The sequence below is a fragment of the Sebastes umbrosus genome, chromosome 5, assembly GCF_015220745.1.
Source record: "Sebastes umbrosus isolate fSebUmb1 chromosome 5, fSebUmb1.pri, whole genome shotgun sequence".
NCBI classification, from domain to species: domain Eukaryota; kingdom Metazoa; phylum Chordata; class Actinopteri; order Perciformes; family Sebastidae; genus Sebastes; species Sebastes umbrosus.
This window is the reverse complement of record NC_051273.1, coordinates 24,258,987-24,284,738: the sequence shown is the minus strand read 5'-3', so window position 1 is coordinate 24,284,738 and position 25,752 is coordinate 24,258,987. Positions and strand designations below refer to the sequence as shown.

The 25,752-nt window shown below is 40.8% G+C and overlaps 1 protein-coding gene across 5 annotated transcripts in view; it reads right to left on the bottom strand.

The window, feature by feature from the left end:
• Positions 1-25,752, bottom strand: part of usp24 (ubiquitin specific peptidase 24) — a 71,581-nt gene that overhangs the window by 37,145 nt on the left and 8,684 nt on the right. Inside the window, exons 5-48 of one of the 5 annotated variants that reach the window (XM_037771193.1) lie at positions 24,669-24,794; positions 24,305-24,340; positions 24,140-24,205; positions 21,321-21,386; positions 21,041-21,115; positions 20,385-20,543; positions 20,168-20,282; positions 19,967-20,070; positions 19,736-19,843; positions 18,575-18,670; positions 18,303-18,464; positions 16,326-16,418; positions 14,929-15,036; positions 14,690-14,839; positions 14,083-14,214; positions 13,199-13,310; positions 13,028-13,104; positions 12,765-12,905; positions 11,513-11,566; positions 11,285-11,418; positions 11,069-11,135; positions 9,810-9,920; positions 9,433-9,531; positions 8,959-9,132; positions 8,772-8,857; positions 7,550-7,685; positions 7,253-7,399; positions 7,027-7,124; positions 6,597-6,692; positions 6,275-6,497; positions 6,012-6,174; positions 4,980-5,141; positions 4,753-4,823; positions 4,495-4,655; positions 4,351-4,412; positions 3,150-3,341; positions 2,934-3,048; positions 2,681-2,825; positions 2,483-2,602; positions 2,265-2,390; positions 731-829; positions 543-625; positions 310-451; positions 102-221 (exon numbers count right to left, since the gene is read on the bottom strand). In XM_037771193.1, the coding sequence (XP_037627121.1) occupies positions 102-221; positions 310-451; positions 543-625; positions 731-829; positions 2,265-2,390; positions 2,483-2,602; positions 2,681-2,825; positions 2,934-3,048; positions 3,150-3,341; positions 4,351-4,412; positions 4,495-4,655; positions 4,753-4,823; positions 4,980-5,141; positions 6,012-6,174; positions 6,275-6,497; positions 6,597-6,692; positions 7,027-7,124; positions 7,253-7,399; positions 7,550-7,685; positions 8,772-8,857; positions 8,959-9,132; positions 9,433-9,531; positions 9,810-9,920; positions 11,069-11,135; positions 11,285-11,418; positions 11,513-11,566; positions 12,765-12,905; positions 13,028-13,104; positions 13,199-13,310; positions 14,083-14,214; positions 14,690-14,839; positions 14,929-15,036; positions 16,326-16,418; positions 18,303-18,464; positions 18,575-18,670; positions 19,736-19,843; positions 19,967-20,070; positions 20,168-20,282; positions 20,385-20,543; positions 21,041-21,115; positions 21,321-21,386; positions 24,140-24,205; positions 24,305-24,340; positions 24,669-24,794 (5,112 nt within the window). The remainder of the gene's footprint in view (positions 1-101; positions 222-309; positions 452-542; positions 626-730; positions 830-2,264; positions 2,391-2,482; positions 2,603-2,680; positions 2,826-2,933; positions 3,049-3,149; positions 3,342-4,350; positions 4,413-4,494; positions 4,656-4,752; positions 4,824-4,979; positions 5,142-6,011; positions 6,175-6,274; positions 6,498-6,596; positions 6,693-7,026; positions 7,125-7,252; positions 7,400-7,549; positions 7,686-8,771; positions 8,858-8,958; positions 9,133-9,432; positions 9,532-9,809; positions 9,921-11,068; positions 11,136-11,284; positions 11,419-11,512; positions 11,567-12,764; positions 12,906-13,027; positions 13,105-13,198; positions 13,311-14,082; positions 14,215-14,689; positions 14,840-14,928; positions 15,037-16,325; positions 16,419-18,302; positions 18,465-18,574; positions 18,671-19,735; positions 19,844-19,966; positions 20,071-20,167; positions 20,283-20,384; positions 20,544-21,040; positions 21,116-21,320; positions 21,387-24,139; positions 24,206-24,304; positions 24,341-24,668; positions 24,795-25,752) is intronic. The other 4 variants (XM_037771194.1, XM_037771195.1, XM_037771196.1 and 1 more) reach the window with 4 other exon arrangements.

The window sequence follows — 25,752 nt, the reverse complement described above, 5'->3', positions numbered from 1 at the left end:
TGCACCGACAATACACAGTACACATAAATCACATTTCAGGGAATTAAAATCAGAAAGTGTATCGTAGTGAGTAGAGATTTGTGATTAGAAATAGTTTGTACCCGAATCTGTTCATCGTATTTGATGGAGCGTCCGCTTTCCCAGTCGAAGCCGAAGCGCATGAGGTGAATACAGAGAACGCTGGGCAGGGACTTGATACACGTCCTCTTCACGGTGGTTCTCTGTGCAGATGGAGAAATGTTACACACTGTAAGTAGTGCGCATGATATTGGTGTAGTAGAATAATAGCCTGCAGAGCACTGTACACACCTTCTCCTTGCACTTCTCACAGTAGTAGGCGTTGCTGCCCTCCAGCACCTCTCCTCTCACAAACTGGTCCAATGAGATCTCCAAGCTTTGACAAGATGTCACTCCAAGGTTCAACGCCATGAACGTTTCTTCACGCTCGTACCTGTGTATAACAGAAAAGGTCAAAGGTCAAACATCACCTCAAAAAAGGAAACAATAGTCTTGAAGTTTGAGAAACAAATATTCTTGCTCACCGGTGAGGACAGTCTTTACAGATCTTCTGGTCAGAGAAGATTCCCTGAAAAGTGTTTTTGAAGATCTGTTCTCGACCCATTTTCTGGTGGAAAGGAGTCTCATCATTAATATCATCACAACCAATTAGGTATTATAAGTGATTCTCTTTTTTTTAAATTGGTGTGATATTGGTGCACATGAGTTTTACCTTGAGGTGTTCATCAAGCTGATCCACCAGACTAGTGAAGAACTCATAAGCATCCTGCTGTTCTCTTACATACAACTCCTTGTTCCACATCTTGAAGATCTGCAGCAGACACCACACATTTGCACGTGGATAATAGTTAGTAAGGGTGGGGGGAAAAACGTATTCATGTAAGAATCAAGATTCTTATCTTCTAAGATTATGAATCGATTCACAACTTCCAAAAATGTATTTAAAAAAAAAATTAAATTCTACAAAAGAACCTACATATTGCAAATGATGGACAGTAATCCTACACACCAAGTCAAAGTTATGTCGAAGCATTATTGTGTGGTTGTTGAAATGTCAAAGTGTTATTTTGTGTACAATGTATTCTTGAAATTGGCAAGTTTCTGAGAAATAAAAAGGGAGCTAGTCTACCAATTTTATTTATGTACCAGGCAACATTTTTTTGTATAACTTGAGCTTGTTATTCTTGAAGTCACTGAGAATTGAGAAAAACTAAAAATCTGTGCAAGCTACCATGAATAAATGTTAACTTTTGCCTTTGTGTGTTTACATTATTGCAATCAGTTGATATAACTTTTTTCAAATATAAAAAATCCAGAGCTGCAACAATTAAACGATTAGTCGTCAACTATTCAATTTATCACCAAATATTTTGATAATTGATTAATTGGTTTGAATAATTTTTTAAGACAAAAAGAAAAAGTCTAAATTCTCTGATTCCAGCTTCTTAAATGTGAATATGTTCTGGTTTCTTTACTCCTCTATGACAGTTAACTGAATATCTTTGAGTTGTGGATAAAACAAGACATTTGAGGACGTCATCTTGAACTTTGGGAAACACTGATCCACATTTTTCACAATTTTTCTGACATTTTATGGATCAAACAACTAATCGATTAATTGAGAAAATAATCCACACATTAATCTATAATGAAAATAATCGTTGGTTGCAGCCCTAAAAAACAACATAATCGTTATACACACTTTACTCTGCTTTAATGCCATAATTTGCCACACCGCCTTTATTAGAGCACGATGGACTGGAGGAGATCCTGAAATTAGCACTCTGATGTAGGCATACTGAATTGAGAATCTATTTTGAATCAAATCGTGACCTCAAGAATCAAAAGTGGATCGTGCCAAAAGATTCACACCCCTGATAGTTAGGTAATAAACTCTATAAATGAAATCATGCCACAGGATAACTGGAGATAGACTGAGAGAGTTCAGGGATTTCTTTGATATTGCAGACAATGACCGTCGTTATAGAGGAGGAGGGTGTTTTTGTGATAAGTGAACTTTTTGTATTGTTGAGAGAGAGGGAAATCAAAACCTTTGTGAATGTGTTGCCCCTGCAGTCATAATGCGCAGCACAACAAACTGAATCATCAACACTAAGTTTTTCTCAATAAGATAAACTCACTCGATTTTTTTGTTCACCATGTAAATCATTTCTTAATTTGCAACTCAAAGTGGCAACAGACAAGTTGATTGTATTACAATCAGAGCACACTGAAGTGTCTGTTACCTTCCAGAAGTTCTCGGGTATGTAGTACTGCAGTTTGCTCTCCATCAGGTGGCCAAACAAAGACTGGACCTGGTAGAAGACGCTCTCATCTGGCTGATCCGTGTCGTCCTCGATGGATAGGAAAGCCTACAAATCAAACACATGTACTCAGTGATATCGGACTCACAGTGTGGAACTCTGTCAAAGATCTAAACAGCACATAGAAGATATGTGTGTACCTCTGGCAGGCCGGGCTGCATGTAGAGCTGCTGAAACACAGCATTCATGTAACACGTGGCTCCGCCGTTCTTCAACCCAACGAAACCTGAGACTGAGCGGCTCTCTACGGGGGGAAGGTACTGAGAGACACGCAGAGAGTCAGATTCACAGCTAAACTATTATCAAACCATATGTACCAATAAATATCGGTGTCTTACATCGAACTCCTTGCAGAGCGAAGGATCAGACTGGTGGTGCATGGACATGAGCTCTCTGGTGATGAGCCGGAGGTTCATCAACGAGCTGTCAGCCAGCATCACCAGCACCTCGTAGGCTGCCAGCCTGCTGCTGGCCGTGCTGCACCTGAACGCACCACGACAAAACATTAACGTAGTGGTTCACAATATTTTAGAATGAGCTCACAGGGGAAAAATGAAATGTAACTGATGGATTAGGATTAGCGTGTCGTACTTTGGGTGGAAGTCGTGGCTGGGGGCCGGGGAGGGCGTGGGGTTTGAACTGTTGATGATGATGCGCGAGGCTCGAAACAGGAAGTCATCCAACAGCTGCTGGATCAGAGATGCACCTGAAAAAAGAGAGTTACACATCCTCACATTTCATATTAATGTTCTCAACTTCCAAACCGTGTTAAACGGGTGCAGATGTGCATCGTTAACGTGTGCTCACCGAGATGCTCCTTCTCGTTGCCACAGAGTGAGAGTAACGTCTTGATGAGTCGGAGGTGTCCCGCCAGGAGGATGTTGTCCGCCTCGCTGGTCTCCATCTCAGAGCTCCAACTGGGCTCAAAGTTGTCCAGCCAAGAGATCTCGTCCTCCAGCATCGTGGCTGAACTCACTTTTAACACCTCCATCTCAGACGCTGGAGGAGACGGAGAGACGGAGAGAGAAAAGATGGAAAAATGATACATTGATCTGTAATGACTGAAACGGGAAGCTACATTCTCTCTATTAAACAATTCTTACATCTGGGACAATATTTCATGTCTAGGGAGGGCTGCTTGATTATGGCAAATATAATAATCATGATTATTTTGGTCAATATTGAGATTACGATTATTTAACACGATAACTCATAAACATCATACATTTATTAAACATTTTGTTTAAATTGTCTTTTTAACAGTGGAATATAATTCAATTGAAAAACAAATACAAATATAAATAAAAAATAAATGTAAAAAAATGAAATAAATAATATATATAAATCGTATTTATGTATTTTAACCAGTGGAATATAATTCAACTGTAACACCAATAAAAAAAAAATAGAAAAAAATTAGATGAATAAAATAAATTATATCAATAATTTATTTGATTTATTATTTGTCTTTTTAACAGTGGAATATAATTCAACTGAAAAACAAATAAAAAATAAATGTCAAAACATTAGATGAATATAATAAATATTATATACATATATATATATATACATACATACATATACTGTATATATTTAAATAAATAATATAAAAATAAATTTGATCAAAATACATACATAGATATTTAATTGTAAATATAATTTAATTATTTATTATAAAATAATATATACAAATAAATTAGACCAGTATAAATTAGATCAAATATGTCGTAGTTCACTGCCACAACCTACCGAATATATTCAACATTTTGGTAAACTATTTTAACATATTCCAGTCAGTAACTCAGCAAAAAAGGGTGAAAGCGGACTGCTGTAAAGGAACAGGCGCTGGATTTATAGCACAAGAAGACAAAACGAGAGCATTTGGCCCAATAATCATTTTTATCTCAATTATCTTGTTTCCAAATCGTTGGAAGCCAAAATCATTATCACCCAGCCCTACATCTAGGTATTGATAAAAGTGACAGAAAAAGGGAATTGATGGTCTTACTGGTGAGGTCATCCAGAAGCTGACATCTTAGGTCAAAGTACTCCGTGCACTGGGACAGCAACCTGAGAAGAAAAGCAACATCAACACAAGAACGCTGCTAAAGATTCAGGGATGTAAATGTGTGTGTGTTTCTTGATCAAGTACCTCTGGTTGACCCCTCTCATGATAGATGTAGGACTCCATAATGGCAGCTGAGCAGTGAGAATGACTGTGATGAGGAACAAGTTGGGTTTCTGGACCTCGGCGAAGGCTGAAGTGTCCGTCTGGCTCAGAGTGTAGAGCTGATCACAAGCTACACGGCGGATCTGATAAGAAGGAAGAGACGGACACCGCAAGTGTAAACACACACTGCTGCAATGTTGGGGATATATTTCTATTTAACAGAAAGAGGGTGTTGTTTACCTCTCCGCTGGGAGAGCCCAGCAGAACATCAATGATGAAATCATTGACGGAGGGAAGGTTGTAAAAAGAACCTGGAGAAAGAAACCAACCACAGGATTGAGAGTCACTTCACGTCTGGCCAACACACAGAGCAAAAGGAAATGTAGAAACTACAGTATTATTCCAATACATAGAGGACTGATGTACAGATATTATCATAAAAGGGAGCATGTATGCTCGAGTCTTACACAGCTGCTGACAGCGTAGCTGCAGACAGGTGACCAGCAGTGACAGAGCCTCGCGGGCGATGATGGCGTCTTTAATAGAGACGCACTGCTGTCTCACACATATCCCTGCATGCAACGCTGTTGGCGTGGTCTCCCCCTCGCTGCTGGAGCTGCAGTTACTGCCTGCAAACAATAAACACAAGACATTTGTTTTACTTTCATTTCTTTAGCTTTTGTTTGTGGCACCGGAAACGCTTCGACCATGAGAAACAAAACATAGAAGAATGAAGTTATGCAGGATATTTTCGACACCTACTGACTGTGAACATCTGGCTGTCATCACAACAACTTCTCAGATTATATGTAAATACTTTGTGGAGAATGAGAAGATCTAGCACCCACAATTAGGGAAAGTTTATTGATAACGATTTCAATATTGAGTCCTCTTAACGTTCCATTACTTTATCGATTCCTGATAAATTGTTGGGTGGAAAATAAGTACATACAGGTAAGGCTGAAGACTAACTAGTATTAATTATGTATTATAGGCTGCTTAGAGCTAGTGTTAGGAAGTTAAACAGGTCATAATTTCCTCTCTAATATCTATTTTATATTGCTGTGAAAACATCTGGATTTATTGAAGTTTCTCTCGAAAATCAATTTTACAAGATCACATTTAAACACGTCATAATAGCGTTAGAATTTACCATTGCCTAATACTCATTTTTCCTGAACAGATCCTGAACGCTTCATAATGTAGTGCAACCTCCGCTAACAGCCAACAGCTACCATTACTAGTTCTCCTCCTGCCAATTTCAATACGGATTTGTTGTCCACAATGTAGCGTTATCAGGGAAAAAATAAGGTTTATTAGCGTCACTCGTTTCTCTCCGCCATGGCTCCGGTCCCAAACGTTACATCATTGTGCATGTGCAACTGGTGGAAAGCCCCGATAAGAGGAATTTCGATCACAGAGGCATGCAATGCCAAGGTATCGGACAACTATTCCTATCCCTACCCACAATAACATTGAAAGTGTGTTTACTACGTCACCTGTACTGCTGACTCTGGTGCGGACTCCCTGTGGCAGAAGGGAGCTGTGGGTCTCTCTGATTGGCTGTGGGCTGCCGACCAGATCCAATCGGCCTGCTGCAGCTGCCCAGGTCAGACGCATGAAACAGGCCACAGTGGACGTAAAGTCACCCACCTCCATGGTCTGGGAAAGAGAACATCGTGCTTGAAAATATTCTACACTCTAAGATCAGTCTGAGTGCTGAATCAACGGTGGGGTTGTCATGGAAACAAGTGTGTTTTACCTGAATAGCGACGCGAGCAGCCGGTACGATTTCCTCCACTCTGATGGAGGAGCGCTCAGACAGAGACATCTGTCTGTAGGAGGACTTCTCTGGAGTCCCACAAAGAGACAGCTGTCGCCCGGCCCGCCCGGCGTTACGGAACGGACGAGATGACAGCGACTCACCATCCCTGATGACATCATCATCCAGCGCTGCAGGCATGCTCTGGCCAACCAGAAGAAACCTGCAAACACGGCCAGTTGAGTATGAAGTCTAAATTGGTAGGTGGCCCAGAATATCAGCCCCCTGTGTGTGTGTGTTTGCGCGTGTGTGAGTTTTGCACCTGGCCAGCTGAAGGCAGATGGAGTAGACTCCTTGTCTGGTCTCATAGTCCACCTCTGATGGGATGGAATCTCTCTGCATAACATTCACCACCAGACTGCAGAGGAAACACACAGAAATACTGTCAGAACTAAAAATAAAAGCTTTGGATAAAAGCTTATGCTAGGTGGCATATGTGTGTCAGTATGTGACACAGTTTAAGTCTGCTTATACATGCCACAGTGAAACAACAGCCCTTTCCGTCGGGGAACTGAAGCCGTTATCTACGCTCTCTTTAAATAACGAACAAACTCACCGATCAAGGCAGCAGTAAACAAGCAACTTCTTTGTTCTGCTCTACTGAAGGTAATACACTGACTATGGATAATAACCTCATGCAACCCCACTTCAAAACTATCCCAGAGTTTAGCAAGTGTGTTCTACTCTGTTACCTGAGGCCTCCTGCTTTCAGGAAGTTCTCACAGAAGGACTTGCTGCTAGTTTTGGCCATCTCATCGTCCGACGTGGGCATGAGCTTTGAACTCAACACCTGACACACAGAGAGAAGAGGGAGGATAACCGACGTCAAAGTCACTTTTTAAGTTTGAGAAGAGGTGTTACAAATTGGAAAATTATGTATTGTGTTTAAGGTGTGTATGTTCACATGTGTGTGCATACCTCCAGGTTGTACAGCACTCTGAAGGTGGACATGCCCGGGGCCGAGGATCTGAAGAGGGACTCCAGGATGGACGCGGCACTGGGCTGGTGCTGCTGCTTGGAGGACATAGACGGAGAACGGGAGCCTGTTCCCTGGAACAGTGTCTTCTATAGATAAACGAGACACAAAGGGAGTTTAGAAAATAACAGAGAAGCACAGAGAGAATGTGTAAACCAGAGAGACGTATATAGACTTAAAGCATCAAATAATAATAGAAAAGTAGAGTGAGAGCTTCAACGTCCAGCATCAGTAGTTACCACATGACCAGCGACAGTCTGATGTACCTGGTGGCTCCAGACGCTGGATTCTTTGGGAACAAAGTTATCAAGAGCATCCTGCACTTCTGGATCTGTTGGAATCAGCAGCAGCAGCTTCCTCACACGAAGGGTGATCCTGGAGATTACAATATACTGACCGATAAATATTAGGGCTGGGACGACATGCTTATCTCCCAATACGATACTATCACGATACTTAGGTGCCAATTTCATGTATTACCCTTCAATATTACGATTTATCGTGATTTTTGTTAACTTTTTTTAACACTAGACCATGGGAAAAAGTTGAATCATTCACTTCTAAGGACATTTACTTTGGAAAATATCTAAATTGATATAGTAAAAATGTTTGATTTTGTGCCTGTATGTAGTCAGAGATTCTCAGGAGTTATTTAGTAAAGAATTACTTATTGAATTTTTCCAGCAACCCAAAAATCAATGCCTCACAAATTAGTGGCATTTTCTTTTTAATTTATACGGGACATGTAATGTTTTATACTTCTGGTGAATATAATCCATCAATCTTATTTCAATATATGTATTTTGTATACACAGTTCCCCTTGCTAACACCTTATTTTGAAAACTGGACGTAGTCCCACGTGTCTACTTCCTCTAACTTCTCCAAGGTGGTCGCTAGCTCTCCCGTCAGCTCCGTTCTCTTTATACATCCATGGTCAGCTCCATCGGGGCCGTTTGAATGCATTTAACATAAATGTCAGTATATGGGTGCTCTACAGTTGTAGCGACAGCTGGCTTGACCGCAGTGGAGCACTATGAGCACTCATGTTGGTTGTATTATCGCAATACGATACCTGTCCATGACAGAGTTAGCATGCAGCTTTTGCCCTTTCTAGCTCTGCTTTTGCTGGCAATTGTTTCCTTACTTTACTGTATGTGTAGTGTTTAATAAAAGTGGTAACTTCCTTCCACCTCAGCATAGACTCAAATGAAGCTATTGAATTTGAATTATATTGATTTAGGCTTTAAAAATTAGATAAAAAAATAGTAATAATATTAGGACCACCTCGAAAAAGAGATGATTCATTTCGAGGGGTTATCCTAATATAATAAACTCCTTCTATAATAAAAGTCGTGATATTTAAGTGAATCGATTTTTTCCCCAACCCCTAACATATATACACAGTCCTTTCTTTCTTGTTGTCAACAAGGTGCATGTGACTTAGAATTGTACTATCTTACCTGGTTTCATCGAGGTTAGCCAGCTGGTAAAGCATCTCAAACACATTACACACCAAAGCCATCACCACACCGGGCAGGGACTTCTCCTGGAGACATAACAACATGAACACAGTGTGTCAGAAGAACCGATGTAAGCCTTGAGTGTGTCCACAGTGTTGTTAGTGCGTAGTCATGTCTGAGCTGGTACCTGCTCCAGGGCGTAGGCCGAGTTGAAGACGGCGGAGCTGGAGCTGCTGGAGGCGGAGGCCGAGGACTCGGAGCTGCCAGAGGGAGTGCCGGTGCCGGAGCTCTTCACAGTCAGGCTCTGCTCGTCGTTGAAGCCGAGCTGGGACAGCAGCTTCTGGTCCCGGTTCATGGTCATCTAACACATGGTGGAGGGAGCAGTGAAGGGACGGAGTGAGAGAAAAACAGGGGTTGTTCGAGACTGTGTTTCCCCTGCCATACAATAGATGACCAAGCCACCAACGAAGAGGAGGTGTCACCCTGCCTACAAGAATTTACTGTGCATTGGTTTGTAGTTTGTAATGTGTACTGGCTTCAGGGGAAACACATGACTGGGAGAGGATTAAAATACTTTGATGAGGAAGTGACAGGTACAGTTATATTTTTAAAACAAAAGAGGAACAGAGTCCCTGTCACGTACAGAGTCATTAAAACTTACCACACTGTCATTGGCAAAGATCTGGACATTATCCACCGGACAGCTCAAGTGTTCAGCTATCTTCCACCGGATACTTCCTATTGTCTCATTACTGTGGGTCTGCAGGACACGGACACGGACACACACACACACGGACACACACACACGGACACACACACACGGACACACACACACACACACACACACACACACACACACACACACACACACACACACACACACACACACACACACACACACACACACACACACACACACACACACACACACACACACACACACACACACACACACACACACCAGGGTTATTTACTCTGTAGATGTAACTCCACACAATAAATGTGTATTACAGGGCACTAAGAAAAGTCTTACAATACCTCTAAGGTGAAAGTGTCTTTGGTTGACTCATAGGTGATATGAAGAGTGACAGGGTGTCCATTGAACGAGGCCCCGTGAGGTAGAATAGTGCGAGGAACTGAGTACATATCCTACACAGAAAAACACACACAAAATGCTTAAAAAAACTCATTGACCCTCCTTTGAAGGATCCAGCTTTTGTATTAAAACTAGTTAGTATTATATGAGAAACAAGGACACACAGTCATAGACACTAACATATTTACTGTCAAAATGCACCATTGTGCATCCCATTAAAAAAGTTGGTCTGATATCCTTAGAGAACAAAAAAGTCTGCGTAAAAAAATTATGAAAATTATATGTTAATATTATTTCTAGGACTGTCAATCGATTAAAATATTTAATCTTGATTAATCGCATGATTGTCCATAGTTAGTCGTAATTAATCGCAAATTAACATTTTGTATCTATTCAAAATGTACCTTAAAAAGGAGATTTGTCAGGTATTTAATACTCTATCAACATGGGAGTGGGCAAATATGCTGATTTATGCAAATGTATGTATATATTTATAATTGGAAATCAATTAACAACACAAAATAATGACAAATATTGTCCAGAAACCCTCACAGGTACTGCATTTAGCATAAAAAATATACTCCAATCATAACATGGCAAACTGCAGCCCAACAGGCAACAACAGCTGTCAGTGTGTCAGTGTGCTGACTTGACTATGACTTGCCCCAAAACTGCATGTGATTATCATAAAGTGGGCATGTCTGTAAAGGGGAGACTCGTCGGTACCCATTGAACCCATCATCATTCACATATCTTGAGGTCAGAGGTCAAGGGACCCCTTTGAAAATGACAATGCCAGTTTTTCCGCGCCAAAATTTAGCGCAAGTTTGGAGCGTTATTTAGCCTCCTCTGCGAAAAGCTAATATGACATAGGTTTTATAGTTTCATATGATGCCATAATCTTCACTCTTGCTTTACAATTAAGCGCGCTACAACCTCAGAAACATTGAATATCGGCTGGGCCTGACGGCGGCCCGTAGGATTTTTAAGAGGTTAATTGGAAATCGCAATTTGCGTTAAAGAAATTAGTGGCATTAAAACAAATTTGCTTTATTATCAAGTTACCTTTGACAGCCCAACTCAACACCCTTGCCAAAATGTATGCCATATGCATTAACACAAACAAAATGATCAAGCTTTTAAAAAGCCAAACATGTCCCTAATGATGCACAAGGGTTAAAGTGAAGAAGACAGGGCCTACCTCTATAGTGATGACGTAGCGTTCAGCCAGTAGCAGCAGTCTTTCGATTATCACCAGCTTAGTGGATCTACAGACGAACATAAAAAGAAGAGTTTCAACATGTCTGAAAAAAGTGTTTTTTAGTAGTGAAGTATATACATATTTACTCTCTATGATGACTAGGAACACTCTTAAACAAACATGTTTTAATAGGTTTAGTAACTATGTTCTTCTTACCCAAACCCCCCTCTGTACCTGGATGGTGATTGTACAGATGTGGCCACCGTCGGCATGGCAGTGGCCGTCAGCATCTTGGTTGCCCTAGTAACAGCATGTGTTAAAGTAGGCCCGCCCAGGGCCGAGCTGGCTGCCTGAGAAAAAAAGAGAAACAGAAATGACATTTCAGCTGTTGATTTCTGTCAAAAGGCACAATCGCTCCTAACGGTAACATATTCCACTGCTTACTTCCAGTCGCTTGTAACAATCAGCTATGAACTTCTTGTGCAAAGACACGGAATCCTGTGAGGAAGTAAAAATTCATATTATTATATGTGGTTTCAAGTTTCAAAAAGGGACAGAACACACTAATTTACTCACAGATGTTAACTCTGGAATTTCTTTTCCTGTTTTCGAAATTCACTATTTACCACAAAATACTCATATCACTTATTCAGAGCAAAATGAGGCTTTAAACAAGATGGCAGAATCTTACAGGAATTTCTGAGGTATTAATCCATAGTCAGTGTATTATCTACAGCAGAGAAACAGACAGGAGTGCCAGCACGGGAGCAAACCAATGCAGTGCTGTGGACGGGGGCAGCAGCAAAACGTATTTTGGACACGTAAAAAAATCAGTATCAGTTTAAGTTTACGCTATATTTAGAACATTTTCACCGCTTTATTTTGCAGTCAGACAGCCCTTTCTGATGGGAACTGAAGCCGTTATCTATGCTCTCATCAAAGCCACCAGACTCGATTGACAAAAACAGTAATTTTACCTCGCAGAACACGGGAGCTGCTGGTCTACCGCTGCCTCGATCGGTTAGTTTGTTTGTGTTATTTTGTGACTTTGGTGAATTTAAACTAACCCTTTAAAGCACCGAAGTCACACAATAACAGAAGCAAACCAACCGATGGAGGCAGAGGTAGACCAGCAACTCCTGTGTTCTGTGAGGTAAAAATTACTGTTTTTGTCAATGGAGTCTGGTGGCTTTGAAGAGAGCATAGATAATGGCTTCAGTTCCTTGCCCTTTCCGACTGGGAAGTGAAGCAGTTATATCAATCTATGCTGTTCTCTTCAAAGCCACCAGACTGTGTGATATTTAAAGAGAGCGTAGATAAAGACTTCAGTTCCCCATCATAAAGGGCTGTGTGACAGCAAGATAAAGCGGTGAAAATGTTCTAAATATAGCGTACACTTAAACTGATACTGATTTTTTTAGATGTCTAAAAACCGGTTTGCTGCTGCCTCCGTCCACAGCAGTACATTGCTTTGCCCCCGTGCTGGTACTCCTGTCTGTTTCTCCAAACTGGGAGCGTTCCGACCGCCATCTACTGTAGGTAATACACTGACTATGGATAAGTACCTCATACAACCCCACTTCAAAACACCCAAACTATCCCTTTCAGTTACACTGTTATTCTCAGATAGTGAGACTCACATGAGGGGACTGCTAAAAGACAGGAGCATGTGCGCACACACACATATTATACTGACCTTCTTCATCTTGGGATTGAGGTTGGTGTAGCTATATGTGATAATGAGCTGGATTGCTTCGTTGGCTATCTCTTCATCAGGGGTTTCCATGGCGATGCGCCAGATAAAATCCATCCCTGCCAGGTCAAGGCGCTCCACACACTGAAATCAGATCATATGATCCATTAAATATAAAGATGTGTTTTACCTCTATACATATTATTACATTTCAGCTCTCACTGACAACAAACTAAATGCAAAGAAACATGTGAGTAAGGACTGACCAGCTGAGTTCCCTGGCGTTTGAGGCGATGGTCACACAGATTAACGTTCTCAAAGAAGGTCTTAAACAGATTGAAACCTGGGAGACACATAAAACATGTTAACTGCTGTCTCACATATTTATTCATAAACTATTCCTGAAAGGCCGTCAATAGTTGCAGAGAGTTTCTCACCGTTCATGGTGATCTCATAGGGCTCCAGTTTTAGGATCTTCTCCTTGAAGAGCTGCTGCTGAACATCACTCTCGAGGTCATGTTGTCCTTTGGTGAACCACTCAAAACACATCTGCACACATCGAAACATACCATGGTTAAGGTTAATTGAACTGAGTCCTGGATGCAGGACTTGTGTGTTCTTCAGAGGGTAATCTGCTCGATTTTCCTTTCGTTAACAAGAAGCAGCTCTTGCCGATTATCGTATCCGATATTCAGCATTTTTACGATTATCGGAATCGTAAAAGTTTCAAGAACACCACAATCTTATGATCTATTTATATGCTGGCAAGCAGGCCCAGTTTCCCACTGAAAATGTCAGAATAATGCACTTTGTTGCAGTGATATTCAGTCAACTATAACGAGATATTAGAGTTAATTTACATGTAGTAATAGTTACAGTATATCTCTGAGTAATGTTGGTGGCAGTGCAACTGAAACTTATTTTAGCTGCTGATTTGTGAACGTAACATTACTCGCCCGTATGAGTTGGTGTTTTTACGCAATACATAGATGAATTTTTTTCCCACCCCTAATATATAACCTAGGTCTAGTCGTTTTTAGAAATTTTAATGCGGAAAAGTTACATATTATACCTTTAATGCCAAATTAACAAGACGCCACTAACAATCAAATTTATAGTTCATTATTTCTGAGACTATATCATGAACCAGGATATAAAACCAACATATGATTCTTTAAAATGTGCCAAAAACACTGTTCTAAAATAAAGAGAGTTGAGTTAAAAAGCTGATGTTTGCAGTGCCTTTGTTCCTTCAGAGCAGTCATCCAGAGAAGTCTAAGGTCCAAGGACAAGGATTTCATTTGCATAACTGTTTCCATACCTCACGGTCAAGTTCACAGACATCCGGCCCCGACACCAGGCACTCCCAGAGCTCCTTGGCCCTGTTCCACACCAGGTAGAGGCTGGCCTCCTGGAGGAAGAAGGCCAGGAAGCGCAGGTGGCTGTCCAGATACTAAAAACACAGATTCAGAGACACATCATGTCACCGTGACCCTCAAACACACGCAGTCAACGTACACTGTGCTGCTCAACTTTGATTACTTTCTGTGTAAACCTTACAGCTCAGATAAAATGACAAGTTAAGCGGTGAGTGTGAGTGGTGTGGAAATGGTCGGCAAACACCGCTTTCTTTTATGAACGTATCATAACAACGGCTTGTATATCTGCCGTCTTCCAGTTTCCCTTTTTGAATGATGAATACAGACTACCGCCGCCTGCTAGTGTGGAGATATTTCCTCTCACACAGGTGCAGAGAGTACGTGCTAACTGGCCGTCAGCTGTAGTCTTTGTAGTGTGTTCAAATGCATCTAGTCGGCCAAAACAAAAGCGATGTGAGACGACACAACAGACGGCGTTCATCGCCGCTAGTTCTTTGATTGTCGGCTTGGTGTGTCTGGGCCTTATGAGAGAAAATGGGACAGACAAACCTCCTGGTAGGTGTACCGTCCGTCCACCAGCGTTGAGCCTGAGAGGCCGTTATTTCCCGCAGCGGTCACAGCCAGTCGATGGCAGCACACGAGGGACCCCGTGATCAGTTTGACGATCTCAAAGTTCTTCTTCAAGTCCTGGATGATGCTCTGTTGGGGGTAAAGGAAAGTAAAGGTTACCATGGCAACATTGCACCAACTGTACAATCGTTTGTTTGTTTGTTGTGTGTTTGTGTCACCTTGTCCTGTTTCTGATAGGTCTGCTTGATGAAAGAACGGGTGATCTCGTGCAGCTGGCGGAGAGCAGGAACAACCCAGACAGCCTGAGGACTGCTCTGCTGAGAAGCCTGTTGACACACACACACACACGCCAGATAATGAGATCCACTAAGGCAGACGCGTGCTTATCACATTTTATAATCAGATTGCTTTGTCATCACAGACCCACTATTTTTGTAGTTGTTTAAACATGAGAAAGAAAACCAGAGCCAGGGATGTAAAACATTGGACAAGAAACTTTGACTGTTAAAAGGGACAATTTGGATGTTTCTCAGTGGGGTTGTATGAGGTACTTCTTAATAGTCAGTGTATTACCTACAGTAGATAGCAGTTTAAGTATATGCTATATTAAGAATATTTTCACTGCTTTAACTTTGGACGGGGAACTGAAGACGTTATCTGTGCTCTCTTCAAAGCCACCAGACTCCATTGGCAAAAACAGTCATTTAACCTTGCAGAACACAGGAGTTGCTGGTCTACCGCTGCCTCGATCGATTACTTTGTTTGTGTTATTGTGTGACTTTGGGGAATCTGAACTAACACTTTAAAACACCAAAGTCACACAATAACACAGGAACCAGGAACTTCTGTTTTCAGCGAGGTAAAATTACTGTTTTTGTCAATGGAGTCTGGAGGTTTTGGCGAGAGCAGAGATGGATATAACGGTTTCAGTTCCCCGTCAGAAAAAGCTGTCAGCGAGGTAAAGCAGTGAAAATATTCAAAATATTTAAACCGATATTGATTTTTTTAGGTGTCTAAAATACGTTTTGCCGCTGCCCCCGTCCACAGCAGTACATCGCTTTGCTCCCGTGCTGGTACTCCTGTCTGTTCCTCCAAACTCCATCTACTGTAGGTAATACACTGACTATGGAGAAGTACCTCATACAACCCCACTTCAAAACATCCAAACCATCCCTTTAAAATAAGTTTAAAGTTGTTCAGTTACAACTGCTTTTAAAGTCCAAATCAAATATCAAACATGTGCTTCTTTTATATATCCGAGGCTCTGATTAGATTCCTCTTTGCAGGAGTAAAATGTGCTCGCCCTTCCACCAAAGCTGACCATTCATCCAGCAGCTAAATCACTCATTTAATCCAGCCAGCTCTCACCCAGGACAAGATCAACACCACTGTGTAATCATTAGTCAGTGCCAAAGCCCTCTCAGTGCAGAAGATTGACATACACCTGGTTACAATAACCTCACGTTACAATCAAGTGTGAAATTATCAACCTGTGACCAATGACACCCCTTTTGTGGTCAAACCCTCCTCCACGATTGGTTGGCAGGCGTGAAGCAGCAAGATTGGATAGAGACAAGTCAGTGGAATTATAAATTAAATGGGCTCCTTCTCTTACTTTGGCCAAAGAGTTAGCTTTCTTCTTGCCCCAAGTGCCAGTAAGAAATGAGCTTTGAATGTCGCTGCCTTTACAGTCCTCCTGAGTGTGAATCTAGAAACATACATTTCATTTGAAGGGCGGTTTGAAATCTGCAGTCACAGTTTACAGGTCCTCGTTTTACTACATGTAAATATAAAATACACATTAATTCCTTACATAGGCTTTTATTTATTTATACCCTTAATTAGGGATGCACCGATACCACTTTTTTTCAGACCGAGTACAAGTACTTACATTTGGAGGTGGAGCGTGAGCGCGTGCGATAGGACCCGTAAGATAGTGACAAGAGGTTAGAGTCACGCTGCCGTAAAGTGGTATCGGTGCCGTTGTATCAGAGCCGTTTTACGAGTACATGAGCACAGTATCGGCTATCGGTGCATCCCTACCCTTAATGTCAGTATCCATAAATGAATCAAGACTAGTTGGTAACACTTTACTTTATGTCTCCTAATTTATCATTAATAAGCAATGTATAAACAAATGGTTTATAGCACACTATAATGTAGTTGTAATCAGATATAACGGTATATTTTAAGTTTTAATAAACAGTATTTGTCAACAATTATACCTTCTCCTCTGAACCCATAGTTTGGGTTCCCACAGGACACTTATATCTGCTTGTGACTACATTATATGTTGCCGACTATTTAATAATAACTTTAATAAATAAAAGTGAAAGGTTCTTCTTTAAAGAACTGAGGAGTTTAATCATAATGTGTGTAGTTTTCTTGAATCTGTCAACAGGATTTGACAAATGGTATCTTTATGCAAACATGAATATAAAGGAAGCATCTTGATAAATGAGCTCTATTGACTCAAGTAAATACTGAGTCAGAGCTCTGGAAGATGGAGAAAGGAGAGAGTAAAACGGGAGAGATTGTGTGACATCGGCCTTTGTAATGTCACAGTGTTTCTGTCATGTTCAGAGGAAAAAGAGGAAATTAGACCTTTTTTTCTTGACTTTCAAAAAAAGCTTTGAAATAAATAATGAACTTGTGATCCCTATCTCCATCACCCACTGCGGCTCCATGGATGCTAGACTGAGGCAAACTCAGATGAGAGAGATGTAAACAAACTGAAGTTGAAGGGTAATATGCAGCACTAACAAGGACGTGCTAACTTTAGAACAAAACTGTCACAGCAGGCAGAAAAATGTAGAGGCCTAATGTAGTGTGTTTCTATGGAAGACCATTACTGCCAATGTGATGGGATAAAAAAAAGATCCTGAAAATCATTATAATGAGAAGCTTTCACAAAATAGTGACTTAGTATTTTAAAATAATAATAAATAATATGAGAAACTTTCATAGTCGTTATTTTGAGAAAGATTCTCATTTTGAGATAGTATGTCAATTTATTGAGATACTTTCTCGTTATTTTGAGATACTAAGTCATTATGTTGAGTAAGTAAGTCATTATTTTGAGAAAGTTTCTCGTTATTATGAGATACTATGTCATTATTTTGCAATACGATCAAATTTTTGAGAAAGTTTCTTGTTATTTAGAGATACCAGGTCAGTATTTTAAGATATTATATCATTATTTTGAAAAAGTAAGTCATTATTTTGAGGAAATTTCTTGTAATGTTCAGATACTATGCCATTATTTTGAGTTACTAATTCAAAATTTTGAAAACGTTTCTTGTTATTTAGACGTACTACGTCATTATTTTGCGATACTAGGTCATTATTTTGAGATGATTTTTTCTTTTACTGGCAGAAATGGGCTTCCACAGTTTCCCTTAAACATGCTGAGCTGCATTTTTGAGCTGCACAAGGAACATTATTTTCTTATATGTAAATAAAAAATAAACAACAAGTTTATTTACTCTTAGAGCCGATCCTGAAATGACCTTGTTAAACACCAAACCGCAATAAACACTCGCCCCCACATCCACAAAGACAACACGATGCAGCTGTAGCATGTCTGTCTCACCTTCTTAATGTCCTCAATACATTTAATGATGTAACTGCGTTTCACGGTCTCCTTGACAGCGTAGGCGTCGCTCAGGATCCCCAGATGCTCCTCCAGCGCCTGCTGGACTAGACTGGTAGGCAGCGTGGGGAGGTGAGCCAACTCCCACAGCACCTCCAGCACCTGAACAGACACAGACTTCACTTTAATAATCTACAGTATGCTGATTAACACCTCTGTTTTTCCATTTACTCCTCAATGTCCTTGACAGAGTGAGAGATATACCAACATACCTTTCCTGTTGTGGTTTCAGAGCGAGCCTCTCTGCCGATCCGCCCGATCAGACTGAGCAGCTTCTGCCTCACACGGTCACTCTCGACCTCCCAGCTCTAAACAACACGCAAACAGATTATCATTAACACTATACACAGACTCACAAACCACTTTTTATTGAGCCAATTTACTAGGGGCGGGGAACACACAAAAAAAATTCACCGATTCACCTATGTATCGCGATTTTTATCTTTTTTTTACGATCTTGAAATTGATTTTTAATGCCAGAATCGATATATTTGCTTCATTTGAGTCAATGCAGACATAGAAGGAACAGCTTTTATTGTTGTAGTCTGAGTAATGTGACGTTATATCCATTTCAAAAACCAAAACAAAGCCGCACCGAGCCGAAACGACAAAGCAGAAAACAGACAGGCATGATGGCTAAAGCTGCATGCTAACTCTGTCATGGATAGGAAACGTTGCAAGGTTAAGCCAGCCGTCACTCATCTTCGTGGTCAAATGGGCCGACGCTACGACTGTAGAGCACCCATATACTGACATTTATGTTAAATGCATTCAAACGGCCCCGATGGAGCTGACCATGGATGGATAAAGAGAACGGAGCTGACGGAGAGCTAGAGACGGACTTGGAGAAGTTAGAGGAAGTAGACACGTGTGGCTACGTCCGGTTTTCAAAATAAGGTGTTAAACAAAATACATATATGGAAATAAGATTGAGTGGATATATTCACCAGAAGTATAAAACATGACATGTCCCTTATAAATTAAAAAGAAGATACTGCTAATTTGTGAAGGAAATGTATTTTTTCTTAGATTTAATAAATAATATGTAATAATATGTAATAAATAATTCCTGACAAAGACTGATATATTTGACTTCAGGACATCTCTGACTACATACATGCTGAAAATCAAACAATTTTATTTTATAAATTTAGAGATTTTCCAAAGTAAAAGTCCCTAGAAATGTATGATTCAACTTTTCCTCATGGTCTAGTGTTAAAAAGAGTTAAAAAAAAAAATCGCAATACTAAAAAATACATACACAATACATATTGAATTGGCACCCAAGTATTGTGATAGTATTGAATCAGGAAATAGGTGAATCGTCCCAGCCCTACAATTTACTCCCAAAATGCCACACAGACAGCACTGACCTTCTGTATGAGGACGAAGAGGTGGGTGAGTTGATCAAAGCTGAACTTCACAGCAGCAGCAGCGATGATCGTATGAATGTTTTCTATCACAGTTGATGACTGGCCTGCCTGAAATGATCACACAAGAATCAATAGATCCATCAAAAGCAGGTACATTTGTCTATTTTTAACATTTGTCAAACAAAAACACTTGTTCAACATGCCTAATGAAAATGTAATAATGGTGCTGACCTGTATTCTCCAGATTTTGGAGAGTTCGTCCAGCGACAGTTTGCTCCCCAGCAACTCAATGATTCCCTTAATTCTCTCACAGTACTGAGCCTGGTCGATGTTACCTGGGACATAGAAATATTTAATTAACTGTGAATACCGTCAACCATACAGCTAAGTAATTTTAATCAGTGTGTAACAGGAAGTGATGGACTTTCTTACCCTCCAGTGCTATTGATAGGACTGAGTTCTCAACCAGCCAGTCCAAAAGTTTATCTGTGTCAATGGCATTTTTCACCGTCTTCGACACTGTACTCTCCTCTATCAACTTTGTCACCTGGTAGAAAAAAGAGACACACAAAAACAGATTAAAACACACAGAATAAAAAGTGATTGTGTCTAGTTTAGATGTGAGAGTTCAGATCCTGTAAGAGCCGACCTCTTTGAGGGAGTTCATCTTGGTAGAGAAGTGGGGGGTTTTGAGCATGCGCAGCAGCGTGTCCAGCCGCAGGTCGTCGACCACAGTAACCAGCTCCCTCCGGAACCTCATACACAGCAGTTTGATGGCCGACAGCAGGTCTGGGATGCTCACCAGACGCTACGGTTAACAGACAGATGAGGAACAGCTCAGTTTAGAACATCCTGGTTGAGTAGCAATCAACGTACACACGTTCATAAAGATACTAGGGGGGTAACGATAAGTTTTTATAACGATACGATACGTATCACTTTCCATGGTTCCGATACGATTCAAGGAAGATATATACGTACATTATTTTTCAACTTTAGTTTTGAACCCGTACCATTTCTGTCACATCATGTTCCTCGCCACAGGCTATTAGAATTAAAATTGTGGAGCTCGGATGACATTTTGGCCAGGATGGAGACACTGAGTGAAAGACTGAAAGGAACGAACGCTCCTGAGGGAGTTATAAGCGAAGCAAAATGCTTGTTGATGCACGGGGAGTGCTTCCCAACCAAATGTACCAACAAGCCAGGCATACCACTCCTGGGAAATGAACCCAAGTGTTTTTGTTCCTACGCCTTTCCTCTATAAATTTAAGTGAAGTGAGGGTGACAAATGTAAAACGCTACCTTGTCTTTCAGGTCCTTTTCCTCCAGGTTCTGCACATACGTGATCATCTTATGGATGACTGGATCAAGCATGGGCTGGAAAAAACAATATGAAACTTTGTTGATCACTGCAGCAGCAAAACAGTAAGAGGATACAGCGAATAAAAATAGAAAATCTGAACGTGTACAAAGGTCATGTAAACAAACACTGAACTGATAGTTGTAACACTGGAACAAGGTTAGACAGAAAACAAACTAATGTGATGTGAATTACAACATAGATGCAGATGAGACGGCTCACCTGGACGAGGCTGGAGTTCAGGTATTCTGCACCGACTCCAAGGGGCTGGACCAGAGCTGACACACACTGTGTAGGCGGAGGGGAAGAGACAGAATAACTCAGGCATGGCACATACCAAACAGGAAATCAACTTATCAATACCAGCGTAAGTATGACTAATACAAATTGCTCAATCCATTTCTCGTATATTTGTAGGAGTGTCAACATAATCGGTCTTGCATGAGAATGAGATGTATCTATGGGTATCACTTTAGATGGCTTATTAAACCCACAACAGACCCGTTTTTGTCTTTTTTTAGGGTGGTACAGGGGGTGTTTAGGGGGAGATAGCAGGTCAACAGTAGATGTCACATAGAAGTGGTGTACATCATTTGAAAGCTGGGAACCTGAAGATTAATTTGAAATAAAAAACATGAATTAATTAATTAAAATAAATTGTAAAAGTGTATAAGTATTAGAACATATGATAGAAGTATGTGATGGCCATCCCCATGCTCTATTATGTCTCATAAGTTGTTGCAGCAATTTTTGGGTTGATACCATTTGTTACACAGATTTGGTGCTAAATGTAACCATTTTTTACCACTTGAGAATTGATAAAAAATTATCAATAAAACCTCCAAAATACCACATTAAGACAACAAGACCTTGAGAAACACCACAGAAAAAAACATGCTGTGATTTGGTATTAAAAGCTTTTGACATTTGGAGATTTCTGCAAGAATTGCATTTTTCGGCAAATGGATGGCGAGCACTTCTGTTGTGTAAACTGCTCAGAAACCCCCTTATTGTCAATCTAGCTAGGAAAACCATCCATCCTCTGAATGCTCTAGGTCTCTAGTTTGTGGCTGTAAAGTTTCATGAGTGATTATCCTAGAGGTCACCACAGTTCATTTTATAGAGTGAGGTCAAGTTTAAAAAAAACGGTCTCACTACAATGTACTGGCTGCTATGGGGACTAACATCATCACACATGAATACAGTTGGGCTCATTGGATCCACAAGAGTCTCAGCTTTACAGGGATACCCAATTTATGTAATTCCAAGACTGTTTAGGGACCCCAGTATGCAGAAATATTCAAATACACCATTTTAGAATAGGCGAAAATAACACATTTATACTGCATGTGATTATCATAAAGTGGGCATGTCTGTAAAGGGGAGACTCGTAGGTACTCATAGAACCCATTTTCATGCACATATCTTGAGGTTAGAGGTCAAAGGTCCCCTTTGAAAATGGCCATGCCAGTTTTTCCTCGCCAAAATCTAGCCTAACTTTGGAGCGTTATTTAACCTCCTTCACGACGAACTAGTATGACATGGTTGGTACCGATGGATTCCTTTCTTCTCTCTAGCTCTACTGAACCTGCTGAAAGACAGTAAAGTCGGTCAGGATCATAGGGTTAAAGAAGACCTACAAAGCAACACTCTACCGCTCCTCTCAAAGTAAAGGCCAGAGGTCACATTGTGTTTAAACTGATACTGTGTTTCACTGGTGCATGTGTGCATGTGAGTGAGCGTAAACAGATGTGTGAGTGAGTTTCCGATACCGGAGCCCAGCTGTCATTTGTCATTCAGTGTTAAATCACAGGAGCTTAATGAATGGTTCCCGTGTTCCTGTCTCTTTTTTTTTCTGGCTATCTTCCATCCCTGCTCTCTCTGGGCCGCACCCCCACCTTCCTCCTCTATTCACTCAGTGAATTCCCCTCCCTGTGCACTTGACTTCCTGCTCAAAGCAGACAAATGAATGACTCAGCCCTGGGAGTAAGAAAGAGGAGGGAGCGCTCGTCCCATTATCTTTTCTGCTTTCGCTTTCTCTTTATGCTCGTAGTATGTTAGGTATTTGACAGCTTACACACTCTGCTGAGCTCCCACTGCCTCTGAAGAGTGGTCTGCTCCCAAGTATTCACCTTATTAATATGCTCAGAGGGAGTGTGTGTGTGTGTGTGTGTGTGTGTGTGTGTGTGTGTGTGTGTGTGTGTGTGTGTGTGCACGAGTGTGTGAATCAATGGCTATGCGCTGCTGTGATTTCCGGCCAGGCTCCCAGAGGGAAGCATCAGTACAAGGATGCCTCAGAAAAACGTAACACAACAGAGCATTTCAACCATCGCACAGCGGGAGGATGAGAGAGAGTGTGTAAGTGAGTATTAGTGGAAAGAGAGAGACATTCAGTACCCTGCAGCTGAGAGCGGTGGGGGGAAACATGGTGACCTTTTGCCTGCATAGGCCGTCTCTAAGTCTACAGTGACTCTCTCCTGGGGCTGGGATGATACACCCATCTCCCGATACAATACTATCATGATACTTGGGTGCCGATTCGATATGTATTGCGATTTTTAAGTATTGTGATTTGATATTACGATTAAAAATAAAACTTTTTTAACACTTGACCATGGGAAAAAGTTGAATCATGCACTTCTAGGGACTTTTATGTTGGAAAATATCTAAATTAATACAATAAAAATGTTTGATTTTCAGCATGTATGTACTTAGAGATGTCCTGAAGTCAAATATATCAGTCATTGTCAGGAATTAGTTATACAATTTTTTGATATGGAACCTATATGACGTCACATTACTCAGACTACAACAATGAAAGCGGTAACTTCCTTCTACCTCCGCATATACTACAAATGAAGCAAATATATAGATTCTGGCATTAAAAAAATTATTTCAAAATCTTAGAAAAACTAAATTGCAACACATGGGTGACTCGATTTTTTTCTTCATCCACCACCAGGGTAGGAACTATCTCATTACTCTTAAGATACGTCAGACCATTTGTGAGAAAGGCAAAAAAAGATCAAAGTTACTCTTACAGCAATCTCAATTTCATCTGTGTTGAGCTTCGTCTGGATGGCAGTGAATCCTCCCAACTCTCCAAACTAGACAAAAAAAGAAGAAAAGGAAAGGAGACACATGAGGCAGGACTGATACAACTATGTTATATGTATATGGAGACTGGGTGACTGCTCATTACTCACTCGATTCACCAAATCAACCAGCCAACCATGAGGCTCCTGGAAGAGATAAATATGTTTTCAGTGGATTTATTCAGCAATGACACTGCATATTATCGTGAGAAAAACACACACAAGTTATCTGACAGCTGCTGTGTGTCAGTCACACATGTCGAGCTGAGGCCCTTGTGGCTCAGTTACACAGCGCCAGGGATGAAGAACTCGTTTGTCTGCTCCTTGACATGACTACGAACAGTAAACAAAGGCTAAATAAGGAAGTGTGTATATTAGTACTAGCACAGCTTTACGTACTCACAAGTGCATCTGGATAAACTGCCACACATATAAGACTTAAGAGTCCAGACACACAGTAAGAGTTGCCTCTTACTTTTTGATAGGTGTTGCTCGGAGAGACAGCAAACATGTTGGCCTCTTCTCCAAAAACTTCAGCCCAGTTCCTCTGACAGGCCTTCATCCGGTTCTTAAAATGGTACTCGTTATCAGGGTTGAAGGCCTGGACACAACAGCGAAGACACAGAACATGAATACATATTTATGATACATTTTTCAACCACGTAATGTCACATGATGCCTGTTTTCCAAGGGGACAGACAATAGTGGTCCAATACCTTTCACAAATTGCTCACAATTACTCACAGTGGCAGATTCAGTTTTAAACATTAGATCACTAAAAGATCAGTCTTGGTGTTGGAAACAAAGTAATTTGCTGATTCAGGGCACGAGAAGTACTGAGGAGCTTTATTTTTCACCGACCATACCGAGTAAGATTAAAGACGCACCAATTGCAATTTTCTCAGCCGATTTCGATTTCCTTTCTTTTTAAGAACTATAATTGAAAGCATACGCAAACATTTTTGTAACTTTTCTTTCATGAAAAACTTGAAATTCAACTGCGTGTTCATAATTAGACATTGTTTGACTATTAAATAACTTACACTTTCTCAAAAACCTGCCCCAAGTTACAGGACCTTCTCTCACTGTCACTCAAACAAAACTAAAAGTTTTTAAGTTCTTCCGCGGCTTATTTTGGACTTGCAGGTGTTAAAAATTGTGGTTGTGATAATGTGTGCCACAGCTGCCACTGTGTGCGCGACATGCATGGCGTGTGCGGCTGTGACATTAAAACCATCATGTGGCACATTGTGTGTAAATTTGACCTGCAAAAAATTTTATATATGAGATTGATCGGCCGGTCACCGGTCATGGCCGATCAGCTGATAACCGGCCGGTTTCGACCTGTGGTCGATCGATCGGTGTATCTCTGAGTAAGATAGTTTATTGGTACTAAGAATGCACATTTAAAGGAGCAGTGTGTAGGATCTGGTGGTATCTAGCGGTGAGGTTGAGATTGCAACCAACTGAAGCCTCTCCCGTGTGCCAAGCATGTTGGAGAGCTACGATAGCCGACGCAAAAAACGTGAATGGGGCTCTCTAAAGCCAGTTGTTGTGAG